Raw genomic sequence first — 27,605 nt, 5'->3', positions numbered from 1 at the left:
GGAGGAGATTTTAAAATGGACATCATGCATAAAAAAAAAGAGAAGAAAAAGTGATTGATTGACAAAGTCAGTTATCCATTGGCATCCGTATGAAGGAAGACACAACTAGAGGGAAGATGGAAGGATGACCTAGGTTAAGCTTGCTGGTGAATGTTTGTACCTTCAACAGAGAAAGAGACAAATGAGAGAGGCTTATAACCAAAAATGGTTATAAAAAGGACATTATTATTATTTCGGGCAACTCCAAAGAGTCGACAGACTCATCGAGGGAGGCCCTAACATCATCAAGAACAACTATTCGACATTCATTCACACAGTATCTATCATACCTCGCCTTGACCTCATTCATGGTCATAGCACCCACAACAGACTCTGGCAGCTTATTCCACTAATTTACCACTCTCCAAGTAAAAAACCTAGCTCAAACACCCTTGTTAACCATATTCTTGTCCAACTTCCATGTATGGCCCCTAGTCCTCCCACCACCAGTCCTATTCTCAAAAATATCTTCTAGATTAATCTTATAGAAACCCTTCAGCAATTGAATGTCTCAACCCCTTTTCCGCCTTTCAACCAATTTTTGCAAATCAAATATCTTCTACCCGTTCTCATAAGGTTCATTCCACAGACCTGCTATCATCTTGGTCACTCGTCTCTGGATCCTCTCCACCTCCTCCCCATCAAGAAGAAACCCTGGTGCCCATATCTGGGCACAGTAGTCTAGGTCTTATCAAGACTCGATACAGAGGAACAATAACTTGTTTGTCTCTGCTTGTTAAAGTATTTTTCAGAAGCCAAGTGATTTGATGAGCTGATTTAGCCACTTTTCCGATGTCCCCCATAAACTTCAGCTCCCTATCCACCAACACTCCCAAATCCCCGACATCATGAATCTCCTGGAGTACGGTTCCACCAATGTGATATACTGCTGCTAATCTTTTCACCCCAAAATGCATAACCTTACACTTTGCCACATTTAATTGACATCCATTTTCCTTAGCTCAGTCCTCCAAACTATCCAAATCATCTTGCAAAATTTTGACATCCTGTGCACTCACAATTGCTCTACCCAACTTTGCATCATCAGCAAACAAGTGAACACTTCCTTTCAGATCCTTTCCTATATCGTTAATGAACAAATTGAAAAGTAGTGGTCCAAGAACAGAATCCTACGGCACACCAGTAGTCACTAGCCATCTTTTGGACACAATTCATGAATAAACCACTCTCTAGTATCTCTCCATCAACCACCCTCCTATCCATCTCACCAACCCTATATCCATCCCCATCTGCTCCAGTTTACTGATTAGAGTTCCATGTAGTATCCCATCAAAGGCCTTAGCAAGGTCCAGTAGAATCACTGTAAACCCATTACCCTTATCTAGTTCAGACGTCACTGTGTTATAAAACATGAGCAAGTTACTGAGCCATGATCTACCCTTCACAAAACCATGTTGTCCCCTATACAGTATCCCATTTTCATCTATCCAATCCTGTATTCTTCTCTTGACTAATTTCTCCAAGATCTTGACAACGATTCCTGATATGCTAATTGGTCGGTAATTTACAACAGCAGTCTTGGAACCTCCTTTATGCAGCGGAACTATTTCCCCCTCTTTCCACTCCCTCGGGACTAACCCAGACCCGAGACGTAAATTAAACAAAATGGTCAAGGGAACTGACAATTCTTTAGCCGCTTCACGTATGACAGGAGCTGGTATACCATCCAATCCCACAGATGTATTGACATTGAGGTTTTTCAATAGACTACTCACCTCCACTTCATTCACCACAATTCCCGTATAATCTATTGGTTCATTCATTTCTGCAATGTCACCACCTGGATGATATATTCTTGCAAAGTGCTCGCTCAGTAATTCAACTATATCAACTGATTCGGTTACCTCCCTACTATCCTCATTCTTAAAATCATTCTGCCATATACATTTTTTCTTTTACTTGCAACATATAAAAAACTGTTTGGGATTCTCTTTAGCCTGCATGGCCAATGTTCCTTCATAATCCTTTTTTGCTTTTCTTACCACACTCGTTACCCTTCTGACCTGCGCTTTATACCGTTCATGTGCCTGCCGGTCACCTTTCTCCTTAAATTCCCTCCATAATTGTTTCTTTCTTTTCAGCTCAAGCTTAATGGTGTTATTCATCCATTTAACCCCAACTTGATTTATTATTTGGACTCTAGGTATACAGTTAGCCATTGCTTCATGCAAATACTTCTTAACCACCTCCCATGCACTATCAGCCTCTAGCCCTTGCAGTTATACATGCCAATGGCACCGAACCAATCAAATTCCTAAGCTTTTCAAACTTACCAGCCCGATAATTCCATATGTACCCTGTCTTAATTGTAAATTCCACACCTTTAGCCATCTCCCAAGTCAAGACCCTATGATCACTCTCACCAATTGGTGGCAGCATGGTCATGTTCATTACACCCACATTCTCAGATGCAATTACCAGGACAAGCACTCTCTGACCCCTAGTATTTTTCATTATCTGCTGTTGCAGATAGTTATCCCTTAATAACCACATAAAATCGAATTCCTTCCTCCCTTGTGTCCTCTCCTCCTTCCAATCAATGTTACCATAGTTGAAATCTCCCATAATAATTCCCCTCCTTCCACTCATTTCTTCTATTTGCTTATGCATACTATCTCCACCATCTATTCCATCACCTGGTCTATAGCAGCACCCAACTGTATATTTTGTTCTGCTAGTTTCAATCTCACACTAAATAGCTCATCAGCTATCATCAATAACACTCCTCCCCCATTTTATTCTCCCTGCCACTCCTGAACACACCATACCCCTCACATTCAATCCCACTAGCTGTGTCATCTTCTGTCAGCCATGTTTCACTAATGCCAATAACCTGTGGTCTGGAAGTGCCAACCAAGGCCAAAAATTCTTCCTTCTTGTTCCTAATACTTCTGGCATTAGTATACATGAATTGCCGAAGCCAATTTATTCCATCCCTATTTTGATGACTTATACTAACTATCCCATTCTGATTCGTGGTCTTTCCTACTCGCTTGGGCATATTACACACATTCACACACTCAACTGTCACCTCTAAAGTCTCCTTACTCCCCCCCCCCCACCTCAATAACTCTAGTTTCCCTGATTCTGCACATTCACTTCCACTACGTTCGACAACACCTTTTCAAGTCTCTGTACACCAAATCCATTCAAATGTAAACCATCCATTTTATATAAATCCTTTCGCCCATTGAATTCATTCCACACATCCACAAATTCCACACCACTCGCCCCGCATAATTCATGCATAAAGTCATTAGCAATTATGGCCCTCCTTCTATACTCTTCACTGTAATACCACAGCAACAGACTCACCATCCTAACACTCTCACTCTTCTCTTTTGCTACTTCAAGCAATTCCTTCACATCCTCACTCAGAGCCATTTTGTTTCCTTTCAAATCATTTGTACCTGCTACCACTATCAATTCTTTCACCCGCTGCTTTTGCATTCTAATTGACTAGCTTACATTCTTAACATTTGCACCAGATTGGTGTGATTTTGTTAAACTCTCAACTAACACACCTCTTACTAAGGAATCTCCATACAACACTCGCTCTTTCATTTTGTTTACACTCACTATCATACCCTTATTTTTTCTATCATACTTTTGCTGATTATTGGTCAGTATGCTTGGTAAACATTTTTGCCAACTCTCCAGCTGCCGATTTGCCCTACGTATTGTTCCGCGTAATAGAGCGATGTCACTCATTGCATCAGTGTCATCATTTTTATTATCCGATGATTCATTCATTCATTCTGTATGTTTACCTTCATTCTCACTTTCAACACTACTCTCACAGCTATCAGGTACTACCTCGCATAGCTGGCAAAGGTTGGTCGATTGGTAGAGCCTCTGCTACTAATGGCTCAATTAAGTTTGAATGCGGTTAGTAGTTGGAAGGGGCTCAATCGTTCGATGCTGTTGGCACACTCTCCCTTGAGTCTTTGGACTCCCTGGAGGTGTCAAATAATAATAATAATTATATATCACTGTTATCTAGATTCTCACTTTCAACAATGATATCACTCATGACCTGAAACTCTTTAAATTCTCACATTCTTTACACTTTTTGCACACATGCACTCCACTATCGTTGTTTAACCAGACTCCAACTACTCTCCTCAATGCATACATTTCGCAAACGGTACACTGAATCAAATCCTTTAAAATAAGTTAAAATTTTTAGACAAATATGGCGACCTAGACGCCATTTTTGTATTCCTCTTTAAGGGAGCCATGTGCATAGATAATCGTATCTATCAATTTACTATCAAAAACTCACAGAAATCACCAAGACATGCTAAAATACTAAAAGTAAACAATACTATGTAAGTACTATCTAAAAGTAAACAATACTATGTAAATACTATCAATGTAAGAAGGACTTGTAAGAAGAACGTCTAATGTGATTGTTCAATTGTATTAATTTTTTTAAGTGTCTGCTTATGTTTCAATTCATCAAAATATGAAAAGTGTAATATTGTATTCCCATTGTTACTTATGATGTTCATTAATCACATGAATGAAAGTGGCATTAAGCTTGGTATCTCAGAGATAAACGTCTGGATTTTTATGTTGTATAATCCCTGAATAAATCCACAGTTCTTCAGAACTAGCAAAACTGAATAACTGCTTAATAACTTTCTATGAAAATAGAAAAGAACATGGTGTCAATTATATTTTCATTTAAGAACCTATGAAAAACTAATTCTTAATTGAAAAACTTAAATGCATTCTCAGAGAACCGAGGGAAACATTTCAGCAATTTAAGCGCAGTTTTTATTGAAGATAGCAAAGTACATATTGAAATAGATAAACTTGGCTGGTATGCCAGTAAACCAGCCTATGTTTATGGAATGTGAAAAAATTTCACGAAGAATAGTGTTCAAACCACTTTTAACTTAAGGAGTAAGCACCTAGTGTCCACAAGGTACTAAAGATATGCTCAACACTGAAATATTTTTGTCAGTTTTTGACATCACTGCCCTGTTCACTAATATTGCTATGCTATCAAAGAAATTAATATACTGTTGCAAAAATTTCTACCAGATATTACTGCTCTTTCTCAACATTGACTTGCAAAGTAGTTTTCTTACAAGAGGATATAGCCATAGTCTCTATTCCTTCCCCCCCCCCCCCAATAAATTTTTACATCAAGTATTTCAACATGTAACTCTTGTCTGTTTACCTTTAAAGCACTGCTCAGGTATGTAATGTTTAAAGTATTCTTCATCTAGCCATATAGGACTTAAAAACTAATAATGCCTTGCAGAGAGAGATAGATGAGCTGAAAGAGCAGGTGGAATGTCTAGGGAATGAGATGAGGTGTGAAAGATGAGATTAGGCAAATGGAAGAGATGAATGCAAGGTGAATCAGAGTAGGAATGAGAGAGAGTTATGGGAATGGTAGAAGAGGAGAGAATGAACAGTATAAGAGAGGGAATGAGAGAGTTATGGGAATGATAGGAGAGAATAGAAACAGTATAAGAGAGGGAATGAGCAAGAGCTATGAGAATGATAGAAGAGGAGAGAATAGGAACAGTGGAAGAGAGGGAATGTGAGAGTTGTGGGAATGATAGAAGAGGAGAAAATGGAAATAGTAGGAGAGAGGAATTAAAGGGAGTGCTGGAGCTGGGGATAGATTGATGTCAGGAAGGCAGGTAATTAGGGGAGCACAGATAGAAAGTGTTAGAGGAGAGAGAGAGAGAGAGAGAGGGATGCATGTGAGCAATCGAAGAATGGGGTGGTAAGAGATGTGCTGTTTGGGGACTCAATGATCTGTGGTGTTCAAGATAAGATTGCGTGAGGAGTGTTTGTCTGGAGGAACGATAGAAAGTTTGGCTATGGCAATTAAGAGGGGTGAAAGGCCGGATGAGATGATTGTGATGGTAGGAACAAATGACTTGAGAGGTAATGTAAATTGGACAGCAAGAGATATGAGATTCTTGCTTGAGGTTGTATGAAAGAAGACACAGAGAGGAAAGATGGTGTGTGTGTGGCCTAGGTGTGATAGTGACGAGCTGAGCAGAAGAGCAGTAATATTAAATAACATAATAACTAGAATGTGTCAGAAGAGAGGATTGGAATATGTGGATGCTTGGAGGGCATTTGAGGAGAGAGAGAGGAGTTGTATGCGAGAGACCACTTGCATTTGAATGAGGAAGAATCTAGGCATCTGGAGAGATTGCTGTTCTGAACGAGTCGGTGCATCCCAGGGTGGATGGTAGCATGGGTGGCCTCTTGTGGGAATGGGTAATTTTGAGAAGGGGGGGGGGGATGACATCAGATAACTCTGAGCCCAGTGGAGTCTAAAGGGGATAAGGCTGGGTATAGAAACAATGGCATTTTTGCTTTATACTAATACCAGGAGTATCCAGAATACAGGAGAGGAATTGGTGGTGCTGATAGCATCAGCCTGGCCAAAGATTAATGGGATCACTGAGACGTGGTAGACAGAAGAGGATATAATAACAGGAATAGAAGTAGCTGGGTACAGCATTTTTCGGCAAGATAGGAAGGGAAAGCATGGTGGTGGAGTACTGCTTATAAGTGATGACTTACGTCCTCTAAAAGTGGAGGCTTTGGAAGGCAGTGACACTGATGATTTTGAAAGCATATGTGTGAGGAAGAGGTGGGCAAGACAGGATATTTAGTGGAAGAAGATGCATGTAGCAATAAGCGAATGGAATTTCTAGAATTCTTCAGGGACAAATGTCTTAGGCAATATGTAACAGAAGGAACAAGAGGTTCAAGAGTTTTGGATTTGGTTATAGCATCAGAAGAGTTGATAATAAGTGAGATGACATCTCTCCCACCAGTTGGAGAGAGTGACTATATGGTTTTGACTTGGAAAATGAATAGACATGCAGGAGTATCAAAGAGACAGGAACATATGTGGAATTATAAAGGAGGTGATTATAATAGTCTTAGACATCAACTTGGAGGGAGGAACTGGAAGGCCGGGATATCATTAGTGCTTGGGAAATTGTAAAGGAATATTTGTTAGTAGCAATGGTAAGTTGTATACCATGAGTGAAGAAGAGGACACAATTTGGAATAAAGTGGATGACAAACAATATTAAACAGGAATTGCATGCGAAAAAGAGACTATGGAAGAGATATAAGGAGACAGGTGAAGAGAAGATGCATGAAGAATATAAGACACAGGCCAGAAGAGTGACTAATGTGGTAAGGAAGGCGAAACTTTAATATGAGAGGAGATTGGCCCTAAGATCCAAAAAAAATCCTAGGGCATTTTTTAGCTATATGGCCAGTAGGAGGAGAAATGACTGTGGAAGATATTTTGATATTTTGGGATAAAAATGGGAATAGAGTGATTGATGCAGAGGACATAGTGGAATTGTTCAATGAACACTTTATTGGAGTATTTCATCCTGGAGGAGTCAGTTTTAATGCTTGAGGGATAGGGCAGATTCGAGGTTTAGAGGTACACGAGGAGAGTGTGTTTCAGATACTGAGTACTCTGGATGTCAGTAAAGCTTTGGGACTGGATGGTATTTCACCACGAGTTTTGAGAGAATGTGCTAGGGAACTGACAGTGCCTTTAACCTGGCTTTTCAATGAAAGTCTGGCTGCGGGAAAGATGCCCAGGGAATGGAAGGAAGGTAAGATAGTGCCATTGCATAAGGGTGGTAACAGACTGGAAGTGTTTAATTATAGGCCAGTTTGTGTGTCATCAGTAGTTGTTAAGATCTTGGAGAAAGTAGTGAGGGATCGTATACAGCATTGGGCAGATGAGGGTAATGTTATCTGTGAGAGTCACATGGATTTGTGAAAGGGCGCTCATGTTTTAGCAATATGCTAGCCTTTTATAATAAAGTTACAAGAACATTAGATGAGGGAAAGGCATATACTGCAATTTTCTTAGACTTAGCAAAGGCATTTGACAGGGTGCCACATGATAAGCTGATATTTAAGTTACAGCACATGGGTCTGGATGTCAGATTGGTCAGCTGGATTCAGGATTGGCTGTCTGATAGGTATCAGAGAGTTGTGTATGGTGGAGCAGTTTCCAGGAGGCAGAGGGTTACAAGTGGGGTCCCGCAAGGCTCAGTACTAGGACCTATATTGTTTAACCTTTATATCAGTGGATTGCAAGGGGGATATTCAGTTGTTTGTGGATGATGTGAAGCTGAGAAGGATTATTAGTAATAGTACAAATGTGGTAGCCCTGCAAGAGGATTTGAATAAGCTAGATAAATGGGCAAATGAATGGAGGTGTCAATTTAATGCAGCAAAATATAAGGTCTTGAGGTTTGGGAAACATCGATGGGATGCTACATACTCTATGGGACGAGTTAGGAGAAAGTAGGGGAGACAAGAAATCTGGGGTTGATGATTGATAGAAACCTGAAATTTAGGGGACATATTGCAAAGGCGGTGAATATAATACAGAGGATTGCTGCAATTATGAGAAGGACACTGACCAGCAGAGATAAAAGGGTTATCATTCCGTTGTATAAGTCTCTTATCAGACAACACTTGGACTATTGTACTCAGATTTGATCCCCAGGATTTGAAGGGGATAAATTAACTGTGGAAAGGGCACAAAAGGTGGATAACAAAGATGGTTTCAGGACTGTACAATGTTAGTTATGAGGATCAGCTGAGGGAATGTGGACCGCAGAGTTTGGTGGATAGAAGGAGAGGTGATATGATTGAGACTTCTAAACTGTTGAAGGGTAGTTACAGGGTTGACACTGGGGAGTTCTTTCACTTGGTTGAACAGCGGGAAGGAGTGATGACAATGGCCATCCCTGGAAGTTACAAAAGGAAACTGTGAGCAAGAGGGTTAGGAGTGGTTTCTTTGCATGGAAGGTAGTTGAACCATGGAATGCATTGCCTGATAGAGTGGTGAGAGCAAGAACGGTCAATGAGTTTGAGGAGTGGTATGATAGACTTTGTGTTTCCTAGGAGGGACCTCCCACAATGAGTCTTGATAGACTGTGTTTCTTAAGAATCACCTCCCTTGATGATTCTTTTGAATCCATGGAGGCCTGAATAATAATAATAATAATAATTAGCCACTTAAATAAACAAAAGATTAAATTTTGCATTAGAACCCAAAGTAAAATTCTTTTCCTTTTCTTGATGCATTAAGATGGCTGGTGAATGTTTGCATCAAGAAACCTGAATACTTTTCATCAGGTAGAAAGTATGCAGTGACCTATCCTTTTTCAGTGTATCAGAAATCCATCTTGCACATGAGCCATGTGTCACCACCTACATGCACACCCATAACTTGATGTAATTAACAGCATTAAACTTAGGTTATTGTCTCTCTGCTCTAATGAGCAAGTTCTCAAAGAAAAAATAAACACTCATCAAAAAGATCAACAGCGATAAATTGAAAGATCTGTCAATGGAATTCTAAATATTAATTTGTCCAAAAAAAATACTATTTTGGCTATTACCATCCTTTACAACAAAGGGATTTCAGAAGAACATTAGAAGTACTGCAATCTCATAGGACTTTCAATTCCCTGGCCCCAAAAGGAACTTAGTTTCTTTAAAAGATCCTTTTCTACACTTCTTGTTTGGGAGAGTTACAATTTTGATTCCTTTCATTGGCAAACAAAAAGAACTGTTACTTGTACAGAAAGAGGAGCAAAGGATGAAATATGTTGGAGTTGAATAAGTTGTTATTTTAGTAGCAAGGCTTATACGTTGGTCATACATAACTGGTAATTTGCTTAAGGAATTAACAACATATATAAAGGATATTTAATTAAAGGCAACTTTAATGAATAACTTCAATATTTCTGCAACGTCATGTTGCCCTCTTCAGGAACATAAAAATATGGTATGTACATGCAGGCACTAAGAAAAGCAAATGAGGAAGAAGGCAAGAAACTAATATTGTTCCTAAAGTCCTAATGGTGCCCTCTGGTTGGCTAATTGGGTTGTCTTGGCCATTGGGCTGAAGTTCTCATAATGTAAGTCTCCCAAATTTGGGGTAGTTTCATGCACCCAAATTTGTTGAGGTTTGGAACGTTTTTTAGAGCTGCTGATGATTCCTTGAATAATCTTTCGTACTTGAACTTGCTGTGGTGTATTATTTTAGATTTCTTCCAAATAATTCTATGGCATGGTCTGCCAGCCCAGAGTGGCTGTACTGGTGAAATCAGATGTAGTCTTTGTGTTCTGAAATCCTGATATTTGCTGTCCTGCTTGTTTGGCCAAAGTAGGACAATTTGCAGATGCAAGAGACCTGGTATACACCAGGTAGGGGAAGTGGTTGGTCTTTGGTAGAGCAGATAAGGGATGCCACCTTTTTATATGGTCTATAACAAGAAGTCAGCTCATATTTTTTGAGGATATTGGTTATTTTCTCAGAGGTGCCCCGGATGTAGAGGATGGTGATAGATTTAGTGTAATCTTTATTGTGGAGGGGGGGGTTGTGGTTTACTGGTTTTAGTATTGTTTGGATTTTTGAGGGGTTATAGCCATTGGCTAAGAAAGTGTTGAGGATGTGGTTTAGTTCACTGGTTAGGGCATCGTCATCTGAGCAGATTAATTTTGCCCTGTTATATAGTGTTTTTATAACCCCGTATTGTTGTGAGGGTGGGTGGGGGGGGATTGCTGGTGAATGTATCTGCCTGTATGGGTGGGTTTTCTGTGAACAGAGAAAACCAAAGATCCATCAGGCTGGCGAGTGATTAAAGTGTCTAGGAAGGGGAGGGTATTGTTTTCCTCTTTTTCTAAGGTGAACTGGACTCTGTGGTGTTGGTTTTTTAAGTGTGTTAGGAAGGAGTGGAGTGTATCTGAGCCATGTGGCCAAATAGCAAACATCATCCACCTACCGAAGCCAAATAGTGGGATTTTGTGGGGCAGAGGTTAAGGCTTTCTCTTCCAAGGTCTCCGTAAAGAGGTTGGCCAAGGGTAGGGAAAGTGGTGAACCCATGGATATCCCCTCTATCTGTTTGTAGAATTTTCCTTGCAAAACGAAATAGCCTGAGTTCATTGTGAACTAAACTAGGGCTGAGATATCAGGAGGAAACTTGGCTCAAAGAAACCCTAGAGCTCATCCGAGCCAAGTTTCTCTCGATAAGTTATTTGTAGTTATCAAATGGTAAATCCTGTCCTGAAATTATCATAGCCTGATATGTCTCCAAATTAATATTGTGATATTGGTATGATTAAATGCAGCCTCCAGGTTTATTCAACACTGAGAATGTACCTTAATATTTTATTATCATTGGCTTTGGGTATACTTTTTTTCGTTATTGTAAAATTATTGTTTTTTTTATTTTGTGTATGTACTGTATCTTGCTTTTTTAACTAGATATAAACATATCAAATTGATATGTGTATATATACACCTAAACCTCTTTTTATGCGATAGATACATTCCTAAAAATTACGTGTAAATAGAATTCACGTAAAAAGAACTACTGAATCCTTAGAAAAAGTGAAGATTGGTTCCAAACCTGAAATATAAGCAAAATAATGAAAAAAACAAATATTAAATTCGTTAGGATCATAAGATTTTTATTTACATTTCATGGAGAACACACATACATATCATGAATTTTATTAACTTTAAAAATAAGATATTCATTTCAGTTGTTTGCTAAGGATTGTATAAAAAAAATTGTTATTCACTATCAGTTTCTGACAATAAACGCAAAAGTTTTCGTGAGACTGTAATATCACTAGAACTACTAGATGCGGTATTATCATCGACTTCCGCCTCAACTTGTGGAATTCTTCTTGTCATGTCTTGAACAAAAGTACCACTGGTTGTTTCAGTAGTTTTAGGCATGAACTCAGTTATTAATCGCTGTGTTGATGCTTTAGATAAGGTGCGATATAATTCTCTGTATGAAGGCATTAACAACTTAAGCTCACGTGAAAACTTCCCAGCACATTCTTCATTTGGATAATGTCAGGCAAAATAATTGCCTAAATTACTGGCCAGTTTAAGACATATTATATCTCCTTTAATTATATCAGCGGTAAAAGTAGGATTATCTTGATCATTATCATTAACTTCTTCACTTTCAGGATTCTCAGAAACAATCTCCACTATTTCGTCTTCGCTAAGAGGTTTATCAATAACAATTCTTTGATATCTGATGACGTAAGATCATCGAATCCTTCTCTGCCAATTTCACATGCCAAACTTATTATATTGGAGAATTCTGCAGTATGATTGAAGGGAACAGGAACATTCTCTTTAACACATGCGGGCAAAATAGCTTTCCAGCATGCATTCATAATTTCTGGTCTCAATTCAGATAATGATAATTGAACCTGATCAATACAATCCATAATTGAAAATTTTTTCCACACATCCATAACTGACAGTGTTTCATCATCATTTAGCTTGTTCAAAATGTACTGAAATGTTTGTCTGATATAATATGTTTTAAAAGTCGCAATTATACCCTGATCTAGAGGTTGTAGCAATGATGTGGTATTGGATGGTAGAAAAAAAAAATGCACATTTGGGTGTTCTATGGCAGGATGACCCGGTGCATTATCAAGAATCAAAAGCACTTTAAATTCGAGACCCTTGTCATTCAAATAGCTTCTAACTTCTAGAACAAAATGTTTGTGGAACCACTCAGTGAAAATATCAATGGTCACCCAAGCTTTTTTGTTGGCCATCCAATGAACTGGCAATTTTTGAAAATCTATGCCTTTCGTTGGCCGTGGTCTTAATGATCGATTTATGAGCAGTGGTTTTAACATCCGATCTCCTAAAGCATTTGAACAAAATAGGAGTGTTATGCGATCCTTTGCTGCTTTGAACTCACCAACAGTTTTTTGCATTTTTGATATGCAAGTTCTGTTTGGCATTTTTGATATGCAAGTTCTGTTTGGCATTTTTTTCCAGAAAAGGTCGGTTTCATCCATATTCCAAACTTGTTCATGAGTGTAACCTCCATCTTTAATTCTTTTAGCAAGTTTTTGTGGAAATGCTTTAGGAGCTGTTTCATCAGCAGAAGCCTTTTCACCTTTAATTTTTATATTATGAAGAGCATGTCTTTTAATAAACTTAGCCAGCCAACCATTGCTTGCATGAAATTCATCATATTTTTTCCTCGATTGAGATGAAGTATCTGGCAGCAATTTTTTAATCTGTTCTTAAAATCTCAATGCTGATTGCTTGATGGAATTTCCATCGACTGGCATTGTTTTTTGTATATTATCTTCTATCCACATCACTAAAGCTTTTTTCGGCCTTTTCTAGACATCTCTTGTGTATGATGATAATTTTGCAATCGATTTTGTACCAGAACATACCGCTTTTCTAATAGCCTCTTCATTTTTCTTTAGAGATCTGAGTTGATTCACGGACTCCAAAATGCTTACCCACAGCTGCCACACCTTCCCCAGTTTGAAGACGATCTAAAATTTGAAATTTTATATCTAAGATGACGGCTTTCCTTTTTTTTTTTTTTTTTTTTTTTTTGTTATCGGCAACATCATGTGAGGGCGAGATTAAAATCATCAGTTAATGAAATGAAAGTTTGAAAATTACATATAGCTTACCATTTATTATTTCTTGGCAAAATTATTAATTTTATAACGCAATTTTTATTTTGATTTCACTTAAAAAATGCAGTAACTGTGTTGTCTACTCAAACACCAAATTCAAACTGCTAAGAACTGTTTTTTTATGTGCAGTCAGTTATATAATTTGGGGAATTCCCAATAAATGAAATTCGTAAGAATTTAGAATTTTCTTAATTGAAACAAGAATGCAATTCTACAAAATTCTCAGAATTTTCTTGAATTATGGATTTTTTCCTAACCTAGACTTTAGGTTGGTCGTGTAAAAGTGAATAAACACTTTTACACAACCTTGGTCTCAACAGATATCACATCTAATGTGTGAAGAAGAGGAAATTTTCTAATGTTTATCATCCATAGTGGGAGTAGGCGAGGTTATTTTAGCCCTAAGTATTCTTGTGAAAACCAGTGGCATCTAGTTTCACAACCTTTGCATTTGTCGTTGACAGCTGTCCATTTTAATAGTCTCTGAAACATCTTCAGTACTTCCATATTGCCCAAGAAAATTGAGCTTCAGGATGGTGCACAGTGGTTCCAAAAAGGGTTGAATGCTATCCTCAAATCCTTTTATATTTAGGTGGTAGTTAAGGAAATTTGAGAATAGGTCTGATATAGTGGCTGACTTCCTTTTTATATCCTGATGTTTCTTCATCTTTCTACAGCTGTCAGGCATGAGAATGTCCTGCATGATCTCCCTGATAAGTGACACATTTGAATTTCTTGGCTGAAGTAAGATTTGTCATAATTTACTGCCACATTGGGCATAATCAATTGGGCCCATAATTCTGACATTTTGAGGTTTAGGGATATACTGCCTAACAGGACAGTTGAGATAACCCACTTTTGCACGTTTGAGATTTGGGTGTATTGAAAATAAGGATGATGTTCCTGGTATAAAACAGGCAATCATCCCTGCATATCGAAATGCATCTCACACCTATCAGTTCTTGATCTTTAGGCTCTGAACAGATCTCATCTGGAAAATCAAGGAGTTCTCATTCTCTTGGATTATACTCGGATAAAGGAACCAAGAATACAGTTTCTTGGCATTTTAATTTATAGCTAATATATTCTCATAGAAAGGCTTATACATTGATTATACATGATTATTAATTAACTTAAGGAATTCACTACGTACACTAGAATATAAATTAAATTGAACTTTAATATATATTTCCAATATTTCGGCAACGTCATGTTGCCATCTTCAAAGGAACTCAAAATAAAGACACGTGCATGCAGGCACTACACACAGTAAATGAGGACAAAGTGAGGAAGCTATTGTTTCTCCTAAAAGTCCTGATGGTGCCCCCTAGCGGGCTATGTAGGTATTCTTGGCCATTGGGCTGGTCTCCTGATGTATGTCTCCCAAATTTGCGGCAGTCTCATGCAACCAAATTTGTTGAGGTTTGGCATGTTTCTTAGGGCTGTTGATTATTAATTAACTTAAGGAATTCACAACGTACACTAGAATATAAATTAAATCAGCCCTAAGAAACATGCCAAACCTCAACAAATTTGGTTGCATGAGACTGCCCCAAATTTGGGAGACATACATCAGGAGACCTTCAGCCCAACGGCCAAGAATACCTGCATAGCCCGCTAGGGGGGGGGGGGGGGCATCAGGACTTTTAGGAGAAACAATAGCTTCCTTGCTTTGTCCTTATTTACTGTGTGTAGTGCCTGCGTGCACATGTCTTTATTTTGAGTTCCTTTAAAGATGGCAATGTGACGTTGCTGAAATATTTTAAATATATATTAAAGTTTAATTTAATTTATATTCTAGTGTACATTGTGAATTCCTTAAGTTAATTAATAATCAGTTAATACATTATTTTGCAAGGTGTCCTGTCCACTCCCCTTATGATGCTGACTCATTGAATTACTCAATTGAAAACATTAAAATATTTACCATTTAATATCAGAGGCCAGATGTATTAACTTTTTTTTAACACCCTTATGGAACATAATTTAATTGCCTTTTAATTTCATATATAGATGATCAGTTTTTAAAATAGTCTGTTTCATCCCCCCCCCCTAAAAAAAAAAATCAGTGGTCATGCCTCTGATGATTGAAGTTGGTTAATTTGAATAGTAAGTTGTTTACTATATATATATATATATATATATATATATATATTAAGCTATATAAACCCATATCAACATGTGATTTGTTTTTGTTAGATAATTATTTTAAATCAAGATATTTATTTTTTTGTTCAAATAAGGAGAGTGTGCTGGACTTGAAATCTCAAGAACTTCAAATAGTACAAAATGGAAATGCCATACCAAAGAAATGTACAGATATAATATCTTCTGAATATCCATTAAAAAATAAGGTAAAATGTTATACTTTATTTATTTATTTATTTGTGTGCGTAAGCAGTTTAAGGTGCTCTTATGATAAATGCAAATAAAAAACGAACAGGAGCAATGAATGATCCTAATGCTTTTGCTATGCATTCTCTTACATGTGTTTTACAAATTTCTACTGCATATTATGCTTGTTTTCACTGATTTTTATTTGGATTTTTCAGATATGTTTGCTGCAGAATGACATCACATTAATCAAATCCTGTATTAAAATTCATATCCATAGAATCCTGTACTTAAAAAATTCGATATCCTTTTCCACTCCACACATTACTTCTCACCTGCATAACTTCTAACATCATATGAATACCAAAACTAACATACCTTTGAATACTGTTCTCATGTTTGAGGTGATGCATCAAAATGCTCCATTCCATAGAATGAAGAAGTCAATCTATATGGTTGATATGAATTAACCTGAATACATTTTCTCTCACAGATGACCCAATTACTTCCTCACAGAAGTTCTATTTTCATCTTGTGCCTTATTTATTTTTACCAAATCTTATGTTCTCATGCTCTATAGTCTAACAAATTTATTTGTTTTATGCCTGCGCCAGTTAGACTATGCATTGAGAATGTGATTATGAGATTTTAAACCAAAGACAAAGCAGATATTGTTAGCCTTTCCCGCGTTTGTTAATCTTTACCTTTAATTAGTCGTGGCTTAATTATTGATCACCTAAACTTTATCTTATGCAGGTTCGAAATTTTCAGGATAGTACATTGACAGGATCATTCCAATGTATTGTTCACAAACCATTTAATTAAATCAGAAAGGGGTATTTATAGTTTTATTCACATTAATATATATATATATATATATATATATATATATATATATATATTTATTCACATTAATATATATATAAATAATACGATTCTTTGATAATTCCAATTCTTCCTTATTCAAACTTAGTTCTAATTTTCTTCCTTTATGGCTAAATCAAAATCTAGAATATCCTGCCAGTCATAGGTACACAAACTGACAATAAAGCATACCTTGGCTAAGCTTAATTCAGTATCGGTTGAATTAAGTTTACATTATTTTATTGTGCCCATAAACAGAGACACACTTGATGTACATTATTGTTTGGAATTATCACATGCATAAATTTGCATAAATATGAATCCTTTGTTCACACATAAGTGCTCCTTCTTGTCTTTCTTTCCTTCTGCTGGCTCGTTCTTGATTTCCCACCAAATTTCTTCTTTGTCCGAGTCGTCAATTATTCCATGCCCTTTAGGACCCTTAACATGGCAGCAATGTGCAGCTCTTTCCTTTCGATTCCCAACATTGGACCTCATGTGGCAGCAGACCCCCAGGCAAGAGAAGATATTGAAAACTAAGAATCAAGGTGTTTCTCTTTCGATTACAGACAACAGACTTCACGTGGTGGTGGACCGAAGTAAGAGAAGGTGAAACCCTAAGACAAAATTTTCTCGACATTCAACGTTATAAAGTACTGGACTTCTGTTGTACACATGCATGTGTCTCTTGAAACTTCCATATGTGGTCATGTATTGACATTCAAACATGATATCATAATTCGCATGTCATTTAAAATTGCTACATATGGACATGAGTTAACAGCGTTACATAATGATGTTATGAGCCACATTATTTTAACAAAGGTTAAGTTAATACAAATACAAGGTTATTACAGACAAAATTTGACATTTCTTTTAAGCGCATTCTCCTTATAAAAATGTGTAAAGCGAACATAAGTTACATAGAGATTTTACAAGGTGATACCATTTGCACCATGGGCTCACCATTATCCCTCTGTTATATGAGCAATGTGCTCTAGATTCCTGTACTTTGAAACCCAAAGTCTGGCTTATTGATGATATTTTCACTATCTGGCTTCATGGCTGCCAGACATTAGACACTTTCCTCAGCCACCTAAACAAACAACACAGACACATACAATTCACAATTGAGATTAAAAGTTAGAACGCACTTCCTTTTCTAGATACTCTTGTCACATCTTCCTTCTGGCAGTCTTTCCTTCACTGTTTACCAGAAGCCTACACATACTGGCCAATACAGGTAGTCCTCGAATTATGCCAGCCAAAATTATTATTATTAAAAATTCTCTAATTTAACTTTGCTGCCAGCAAAGTTAAATTAGAGAATTTTTAATAGCATATACATACATATATCACATTGCTTTTGTATACGCATTGCAGCGTCACCATTAGTCGACAAGTAAAGCCTATCACTGTATGTAATAGCCGCTGCTATGATTCTTTCACTTCTAACTTATCACAGCCTTTGGCACATTAGTTGCTAATCAGCAGTCGAAGTGTTTGTTTTTCTCTCGTTGCAATTTTTGTATCTCATCGTAATCCTATCATGTCAAATAAGAGAAGTAAAACTATGATGAAAATTCCAAAATAAAAAAGAAGGCGAGGAAAGCTTTAAGTTTAGATGTTAAAATGAAGGTCATTAAAGCATATGATGAAGGAAAGAAAGTCGGTGAAATAGTACCAGAAGGAAAAACCATTGCATTCAACTGTTTCAACAATCATAAAAGATAAATGAAGAATAATGGAGGCAACTAAAGGGGCAGTTAATATGAAATGTACAATTTTAACGAAAAAAAGAGAAGGGCCAGTTCATGAAATGGAGAAGCTTTTAATGATATGGATAGATGATCAAATCAACAAGAATATTCCTCTCAGTTTGTTTACGATTCTAACAAAAGCACGCAGCCTATTTGACAATTTAAGGAAACAACAAGAAGATAAATATGGCGAGCATACATTTAACGCTAGTAAAGGTTGGTTTTATCGATTCAAAAGCCGCATAACATACGAATAACGGGAGAAGCTGCTAATTTCGATTTTGAAAGTGCCGAAATTTTCAAGAAAAATCTGAAAGAGATGATAAAAGATGAAGGCTATTTGCTAGAGCAGATTTTTAACGTAGATGAAACCGGACTGTTCTGGAAAAGAATGCCAGAACAAACTTACATTCACAGACAAGCTACATCGGCACCTGGTTTTAAGGCATTTAAAGATAGGATTATGCTTCTTCTTCTTGGAGGAAATGCTGCTGGTTTTAAATTAAAACCATTTCTTGTTCACCGTTCACAAACCCCCAGAGCTTTGAAAAACATTGACAAGAATAAATTGCCGGTTTATTACAGGAGTAATCCTAAGGCTTGGATGACAATTGTTTTATTCGAAGACTAGTTCTTAAATTGTTTTATTCCAGAAGTACGTACCGTACCTACTGTCTTGAAAAAACATTCGTTTTAAAATTCTATTGCTGCTTGACAATGCTCCAGGACATCCTCTTCACATTGGCGAATTGAATGAAAATATAAATGTGATATATCTACCGCCCAATACAACAGCTGTGATTCAACCTATGGATCAAGGTTCGATTGCTACATTCAAGACATATTACCTGAAAACTACATTTTCTCAAGCAATAACAGCAATGGAGAACAAGGCTATAACATTACATGATTTTTGGAAAAATTAAGATATTAACCAATGTATCCAGAACATTGGAACTTCATGGAAGGAAGTATCAGAACAATGTATGTGAGGAATTTGGAAGAAGTTACTATCGCAAGAGACACTCAAAGAGTACAATGAGTATAGTATGTTAGAACAAATTGGTGAAGAAATTGTTGAAATTGCAAGAAAACTGGATTTAGAAATCAATATTACTGATATAGAAGAATTAGCAGATCACAAAGAAGGTGAACTGACTGATCAAGACTTGATTTTCCGAAAATCAAGTCTTGAACAACGAAAGAGTTGTAGAAGAAGAAAGGAATAATGAGGAAGATGAAGAAGAGAAATCGTTAAAAAAATTTACCGTAAAAGGATTAGATGAAGTATTTTCTAAACTAAATCAAGGACTTCAGCTATTCGAAAATATGGATCAAGACACTGATTGCTTCGCCAAAGTTGAAAAGTAAATTCGAGAAGCAGTCAGATGTTATTGCGAAATATATGAAGAAAAAAATAAAAAACCCAACAGACAACATTAATCAATTTTCTGATTAAAAAAGATACTCCCGATCTCGAGAAATAACCATATCGTCCAAGACACTGTTAATAAGTTTTTTTGTTTATGTTAACTAATATTTAAAGGAATTTCAAATTAAAGTAAGTGAACCATTTTTTATATGTGTTTATGTATTTTTTTCTTAAATTTTTCTTTCTTAATTTTGTATTTATGTATTTGTATGTGCTAATAAATAATTTGTAAATGTTTATGTAAGTTTATACATTTTTCACCGTTTTAAGTTATATAGAAACCTAATTTATGAAAATATTATAACAGAAATCAAACAAATCAAGAATTAACAAAAGTCCTCGACTTACGTTAGAATCGACTTACGACGGAGAGGTTGGAACGTAACCCCATCATAAGTCGAGAACTACCTGTGTATACACATAAACTCCTACCACCATCCAACAGAAAAACTAGGTGTCATTAACACTAAAAAACTGGGCTTTGAAGATTTGCTAAAGTGAACAAGCACTTAAAAATGAATTAAAAATTATCAGCAATACCTTCCTGAAAAATGGCTACAGCCAAAATATCAACAAAATTCTTCACAAGACCTCACTAAAAAACAAAAATAAATTAGATTGCAATAAAAATGTAACCATTCCAATACATTACAGAGATATGATATAAAATAAACAGAATTCTACAGAAATACAACCTTAATGCCACCTTTAAACCTCCTGCAAAATTAAAGAACTTACTCAAATCATTCAAGGATCCACTTCCTCCGCTGCCCACCATGTAGTATACCGTATTCATTATACCTGTAATTCGTCCTATATAGGTGAAACAGGATGCACAATTCCTAGCAGAAAAAAGGAACATAAATGACACATTAAATTCAATAATTATGGAAAATAATCATGCCCTGAATACTCTACATAGAATTGACTGGAAAGGCACATGTTGTTTCCAAAATGTGGTTTGAACATAAACTTAAGGAGGCCTGTGATCGACCACTCTAATCTGAACAATAATGATGGTCTAAAAAATATGGCACATATTCTATCCACATAACCTTCCTGTCTAAGTGTTAATTATAAATAGGAACTGTACATAATCCAGGATCTTAACTCTAATATAACAAAACTCTCATGTTAAATTAAGACACCACTTTTGCTGTAATAAAACTATCTATATGAAATTGTCCTCTGATGATTTTATAAACAGAATATAGCTTTAATGTACTTATTTTATTTTATTTTAATTTTTTCCCTAGAGGTCAGGCCAATAGAATAACCATTGATCAAATCATTCTCTCTTTGGCATTCTGCTTGAAATGTAATATACGAGGGTGGTCTGAAAAGTTCTTGGCCTAACAATGAAAATAACGAATTTATAATTTCAAAATTATTTTCATTTTCAATATGATCTCCCTTAAGACTAATACATTTATTCCAGCACCATTATCCTTTCCCTGTAGTGGTTCTCAGTAAGATCTGCAAAATACCCCTCTACAGCTGCAATGACCTCTTGATTCGAAGAAAAACGCTGAGCAGTGAGAATGAGTTTTAGTTTTGGGAAGAAATAAAGTCAGAGGGAGCCAAATCTGGAAATAGGGTGGATGTTCCAACAATTCATAGTGCAGATCCCTTAATAAATTTAGTTTAATCCTTTATCCAAGTGTAAGCAAACAAAGTTTGTGCCTGAAAATATCTTCAGGACTGAGGTAAGGTAGTGCAACACCAGGCAACTCCAAGCAAAGGTAGACCAAGCTCTCATCACCCCTTGTCTGAGTATCTCCCATAATGCAAAGCACATCTCCTTACGGACATGTATACTGCTATGCATTAAGGGAAGGGCCACTACCCAGACTGGCTTCAACCTTTATTGAGGTCTAGTCAGTAGGAGACAGACCCAAATGTGGAGATACTAAGGGAGAAGCAATGGGAGATCACATTTACCTATAGGAGTTGCCAACAGGTGTAGTGTACCACCTTATTATTGAATTACTCTGGATTTAGAGAAAGATGTTGGAAGTTTATTTTTCACTTGGTTAGACTATAATAAATTTAGTTTAATCCTTTATCCAAGTGTAAGCAAACAAAGTTTGTGCCTGAAAATATCTTCAGGACTGAGGTAAGGTAGTGCAACACTAGGCAACTCCGAGCAAAGGTGGACCAAGCTCTCATCACTCCTTGTCTCAGTATCTCCCATAATGCAAAACACATCTTCTTGTGGACATGTATACTGCTATGCATTAAGGGATGGTGTTGCACTACCTTACCTCAGTCCTGAAGAGATTTTCGGTGCAAAATTTGTTTGCTTACACTTGGATAAAGGATTAAACTAAATTTATTATACTCTAACCAAGTGAAAAATGTACCCTTTTCAATATAATTAATAAACAACATGCATCCCAAAACACCGATGTCATGACCTTGCCTGCTGATGGAACCACTTTGTCTTCTTTGGTGATGAACAACCAGCTTCTGTCCACTGTTTTGACTACTGTTTGGATTCTGGTGTGTAATGGTGAATCCAAGTTTCATCTATAGTAATAAATCAACACACAAAATCAGTTTTATTCTTGTTAAAATGCTCCAAGCACTGTTCAGAGATTTTCATGCGAGTGCATTTTTGATCTGCTGTGAACAAGCGAGGCACCCATCTTGCGCAAAGCTTTTTCATATGCAATTCTTCATGCAAAATGTATCCTACACGTTGTTTTGAAATGCCTATAGTCTCAACAATTTCACGCACTTTGACTCGCCAGTCATCCAATACCATATCGTGCACTTGATTAATGATTTCTGGTGTTGTTACACTTTTTTGGACATCCTTCACATTGATTATCTTCGAGGCTTGTATGGCCACATTTAAACTCGGCAGCCCATTTCTTAATTGTCAGAAACAAAGGAGAAGAGTGCCCATAAACTTTTATGGACTTTGAATGAATTTCTTTTGGCGTTAAACTTTCTTTTACAAAGAATTTTATAACTGCATGATACTCAATTTTATCCAAGCGATACTGATAACACTTTTGCTTTAGAAAGCTGTATAAAGCAAACTACTTGATAGAATGACTTCCAATTTCACATGGATGCTTATGGCAGATGTACCAACTTAGAAAAAAACCACCTTGCCGATAATGTTGCCATCTATAGTCGAGGCCGAGAACTTTACAGACCACCCTTGTATCTGTGTGTGTGTGTGTGTGTGTGTGTGTGTGTGTGTGTGTGTGTGTACTCCAGATGATGATGACCTTTATATGAAGGTTGAAATGTCAGGAAATTAAAGTAATTATTTCTAACATGGTTATAGTTTTCATAATTTGTCTGAAATGAATGCTTATTACTGTGCAATGCTAAAGAAAAGGATGTCAAGGTTCGTTTCAGCATTGCAATTATTCTCTGAGTTGTGTTTAAATGGAGCCAAGTTGCAAGCTGTCCTGCCATTGTGCTTATATTACATTTTGCTGTTATAACCAAATATCTGTCTTCATGCTCCATGGTAGAGCAATGGTGACCTCTTAGCAAACATCTGTAACACATCTGATTGTATTGAAATGCTGCCCAGAGCCTGGATACAATGCTGTGTGAGATTTCAAACTCTACAATATCAATAATTCTGTGGCCTTCTTTGAGCTTTCCAGTAATTTTTCTCTGCATGAAATCATCTACATGTCTTTGAGCCATTACAAGATAATCAAAGTTGCAACTTGATTCCTTCACGAAAAGAGCTTCCTTCAAGCACATCGTTTTGCCTTTTGTCCTGTTGAGTGCTACCACATGACCTACTTGCACATGATTCAAAAATTTGAATATGTACCTGTTTGCTACTCAAATTCATCAGTTATACAAATTGCACAAGCTGATTTGTCTAAATTTGCAGTTGTAATCTTCAGAAATAGTGTTTGTCCTTTAGTTTTGGAGTTGAACACTGCTTGTGTATGATGTGGTGTGGCATTGTCATCCATAAAAAGGAATTCACCTACAGTACCACAGAACAGTCGAACATGACGTTGAAGAACTTCGTGGTAATATCGTTCATCAGATTGAAGAGATGATACAGGATGGGTGTTAACTCTGGAGCACAATGTTTGACCAGATGAAAAGATTCCATTGGGATCGGGAGACTTTTTTTGTGTGTGTCTTTAGTATTTAGTAATTATCTGATTTTTTTTTTTTTGTTGTTGAAAAACTGCAAAAAGCATGTAGTGTTCGGATTCTTGTATGGTTGGCAGCAATTTCCCTTGGTCATCAATCCAGGAGTTTGAAGAAAGAGTGATGCTAGGTCAGCTTTATCTTTGGTTTAAGTAACAGGTGAGCATCCAACAGCATTAGTTAGGGTCCAGTAGGCACAGCTTCCATTTGAACAGGTGGCAAGTTTTCTGCTGGTGGCCTTTATGAAATTAGATTTTGATCTGTTGATGACTTCTTTTCATTTATTGCTTGCTTTGGTATAGGCAAAGCATGAATCATAGTTCTTGATGTAATCCACCTGCTGTAAACTGCCTTTTTTCTTCAACTGCTCTGATACTTTCTGCTGAACCAGGGCTTCGAAATTGGATAAGGTTCTGAGTAGAATGATAGATGAAGGCCTTCATGTCAGTGAGGATAAGTTCTTTGACTTGTTTGGAGCAGATGAACTGAAGCAATAGTCTGACCATGGAAAAGAGGAGTAGAAGTTCTGGACATCATACCATCTGGCACCTTTCAGAAATTGTGGAGTGTGTAATTTGGACATTGGAGGTGGGCAGTATTGGATGTAGATGCTATTTAGGTTTCTGTCAAGAGTAGGAGTTCTGGTCTTGATCACTAGGTGATGATGAATATCATTTATGTTAGTGGTTAGTGAAGTGGATGTGAAAGTGAGTTTTTATTGTAGTCTGGCATGATTTGTATGAAATGATTGGTTTCTTGGTGTATTTTATTCATGGTTAGATGGAGGGAAAGAGAGGGGATGTGCAGTGAGAGAAGATACTCTCAGGCATGACATCCATTCAGGGTCACCAGTCTCCTTGTCATAACAGTGCCTCCCACATACCACTCCTCAAACTTTCTCTCCAGGCATGACCTGCAGAATATGTGGCAGCAGGATTATGCACCAGTTGATCAAGAAGTCTCCCTAGTCATTACTGACCAGGTCAGGACCCATGCACTAATTGGCTGCCTGCCTGCAGCACAATTCATTTTAATTGATGTACCCTCAAAATGGAGGAGGTTATGGGTGTCTAAGTATGTATGGCATAGCTTTGAAGAGTGACAGTTTTCATGGAGAAGGGAAGAGGTGAAACAGAAACCAGAATCCCTTTTCTTTAGACCAAACATGGCATATGCTATTTCAGGCCTCCAATACGATAGACGACTTAATTTCCATTATCTGCAGACACTGAAGTGTCAGCACATTTTCTAGAATATCGTCAGATTACAAGTTGCGGTGTACAACTTCATTGCATAATAAAATGGTAAATAATCTTGTCTAGTTTGATAACTTTTTTTACAGTTTAAGAAAGTCACATACACTAAAAAACTTTGCAACTATAGAAGTTCTTTCATGAAATGATTATGTTCATTTTACTTGGCATATATATGAATTATTCATGTCTATGCAATTGACAACATTTTCGTTATTTCAGCATTCAACATATCAGAATAGATTCATCTTTCAAGAAGGAAAACAAAATCAGAGACATTGTTCTATGCATGTTCCACCAACCAGTATTTCTCAGATTGACTTAATTTCTCTGCTTAATAAATTAAAGGAAGAAGTGCAGTTACTGAAGACTGAATGTCAAGAAGTTTTTGAACAGTATGCTTTAAGCTTAAATGAAATAACTTGTATCTTACCATAATGGAAATGATTTTGTGTGAAGTAGATAATTTATAAATTTTCTTCAGAAATTGTGCTGTTTTTGCATGTAATTACAAAATTATAATTGTATTCTGTTGAACATTTTAATCTGAATTAAATTGTTTTCATTTTAATTAATTTTAAAAGAAAACGGTTTAAAGATCTTAGAACTAGTGCCACTGAACTTGAAAAGTTAAAAAAAAAAGAGTTCATTGCCTTTTTGTACCCTACTTTGTAATTTCATAACAGTTGTAGTTATCTTGCATAAAATGAGGGGGGGGGGATGGAGTTTTTTTTTAATTTTTTTTTATAGTGAGGCAAAGCTTTTCTTTGGAGATTGTGCTCAGTGTATTCTGTTGCAAAAGAAACTATTCAGGTAGATGAAAAATATGAGGAGGTTAAAACTTATTGATTATTACTATATTTTATGATAATGCATGTGAATAGGAAATTTCATTGGAATAAAGAAATACAGAAAAAAATAAATTAGTATAAGGCTATCATTCTAAAAACTTAAGTCTTATTAGCACCAAATATAAGACTTATTAAGTCATAAGTCTTATTAAAACAAGACTTTAATTTAGCTGTTGTGGTTATTTGATTGTGAGGTATGGATGGATGAGAGAAGCCTGTAGAAAATTCATTAGTAAGAGGAATAAACACATAACTATATGAACTATATGATTGTGATTATTTAATAAATTACAGTTCAAGTTGGCATTAATTGGTTTGTGTATCACAAACTCTGATTAATGTAAAGAACAGTAGAAAACTTAAATCGAAACTGTTCTGTAACAGTGATTGTTATATGCAGTCAAGTGGGTCTCTCTCTGATACACAAATTAATTGATTTGGTTATTAAATTTATTAAATAATCTTTACTGTGGTTGTGTTTATCCTGTTACAAAAATTCTGATCTATGAATTTCTGAATGGAATGGTGATGTTTACCTGCAGGTATTGTCCTCTTAAACATGTCTAATAATTCAAATTAAGTGGATATCAAATCCAACATTATTTCATAGCCGAATATAGAAACTACAAGTGTTTCATGCCGAATATAGACTATAAAAGTTTCAGCGGATACAAACGTATGCCAACCTTTCATGACAGGCAACTTGTAGTAAAGATGGAGCAAGCTCCGATCACTGTCCTTAGTATTTTCCCATAATGTAAAACACTGTCCTCCGATCACTGTCCTTAGTATTTTCCCATAATGTAAAACACATCTCCTAGGAGATGTATGATGTTATACATTATGTGGGGAGGTCACTACCCAGACCAGTTTTAACCTTTTTTGAGGTCTCATCGGTGGGAGCTAGACCAAGAATACTCAGGATGAAATAATACAGAACTTGTACTTTATGATATGAGTTGCTAAAAAAAGGCATCACATTACGTAGTAAAGGCAGAGCTTGCTCCACCTTTACTACGAGTTGCCCATCATGAAAGGTTGGCATACGCTTGTATCTGCCAAAACTTTTATAGTCTCTATATTCAGCATGAAACTCTTGTAGTTTCTATATTCGGCTATGAAATAATGTTGGATTCAATATCCACTTAATTTGAATAATTCTGCATTGCCGAAGTGAAGCCTTTTGGCTCTCTTTTTCAGTAATGTCTAATAATGTTTGTGTACATGCAAGCACATGGATGGACATATGCATGTTATTAGACATCCTTTTTTGCAAGGAATTATAGTACAGCATTTAGCAAGTTTTTTATTATATATATATATATATATATATATATATATATATATATATATATATATATATAGTACATTACCCGTT

The 27,605-nt window shown here is 36.4% G+C and overlaps 1 protein-coding gene across 2 annotated transcripts in view; it reads left to right on the top strand.

Moving 5' to 3' along the window:
- Nucleotides 1-26,489, top strand: part of LOC150102728 (tubulin epsilon and delta complex protein 1-like) — a 220,276-nt gene extending 193,787 nt beyond the window's left edge. For both annotated transcript variants that reach the window (XM_090399399.1, XM_090399398.1), the window contains 2 exons: nt 15,834-15,944; nt 25,599-26,489. In XM_090399399.1, coding sequence (XP_090255525.1) covers nt 15,834-15,944; nt 25,599-25,814 — 327 coding nt within the window. In that variant the 3' untranslated portion in view covers nt 25,815-26,489. The remainder of the gene's footprint in view (nt 1-15,833; nt 15,945-25,598) is intronic.
- The last annotated feature ends 1,116 nt before the right edge of the window (nt 26,490-27,605 follow it).

Source organism: Typopeltis vanoorti, chromosome 10 (genome assembly GCF_054136105.1).
Source record: "Typopeltis vanoorti isolate ZY-2024b chromosome 10, IOZ_Tvanoo_1.0, whole genome shotgun sequence".
NCBI lineage: Eukaryota > Metazoa > Arthropoda > Arachnida > Uropygi > Thelyphonidae > Typopeltis > Typopeltis vanoorti.
This window is presented reverse-complemented; position numbering and strand designations above follow the sequence as displayed.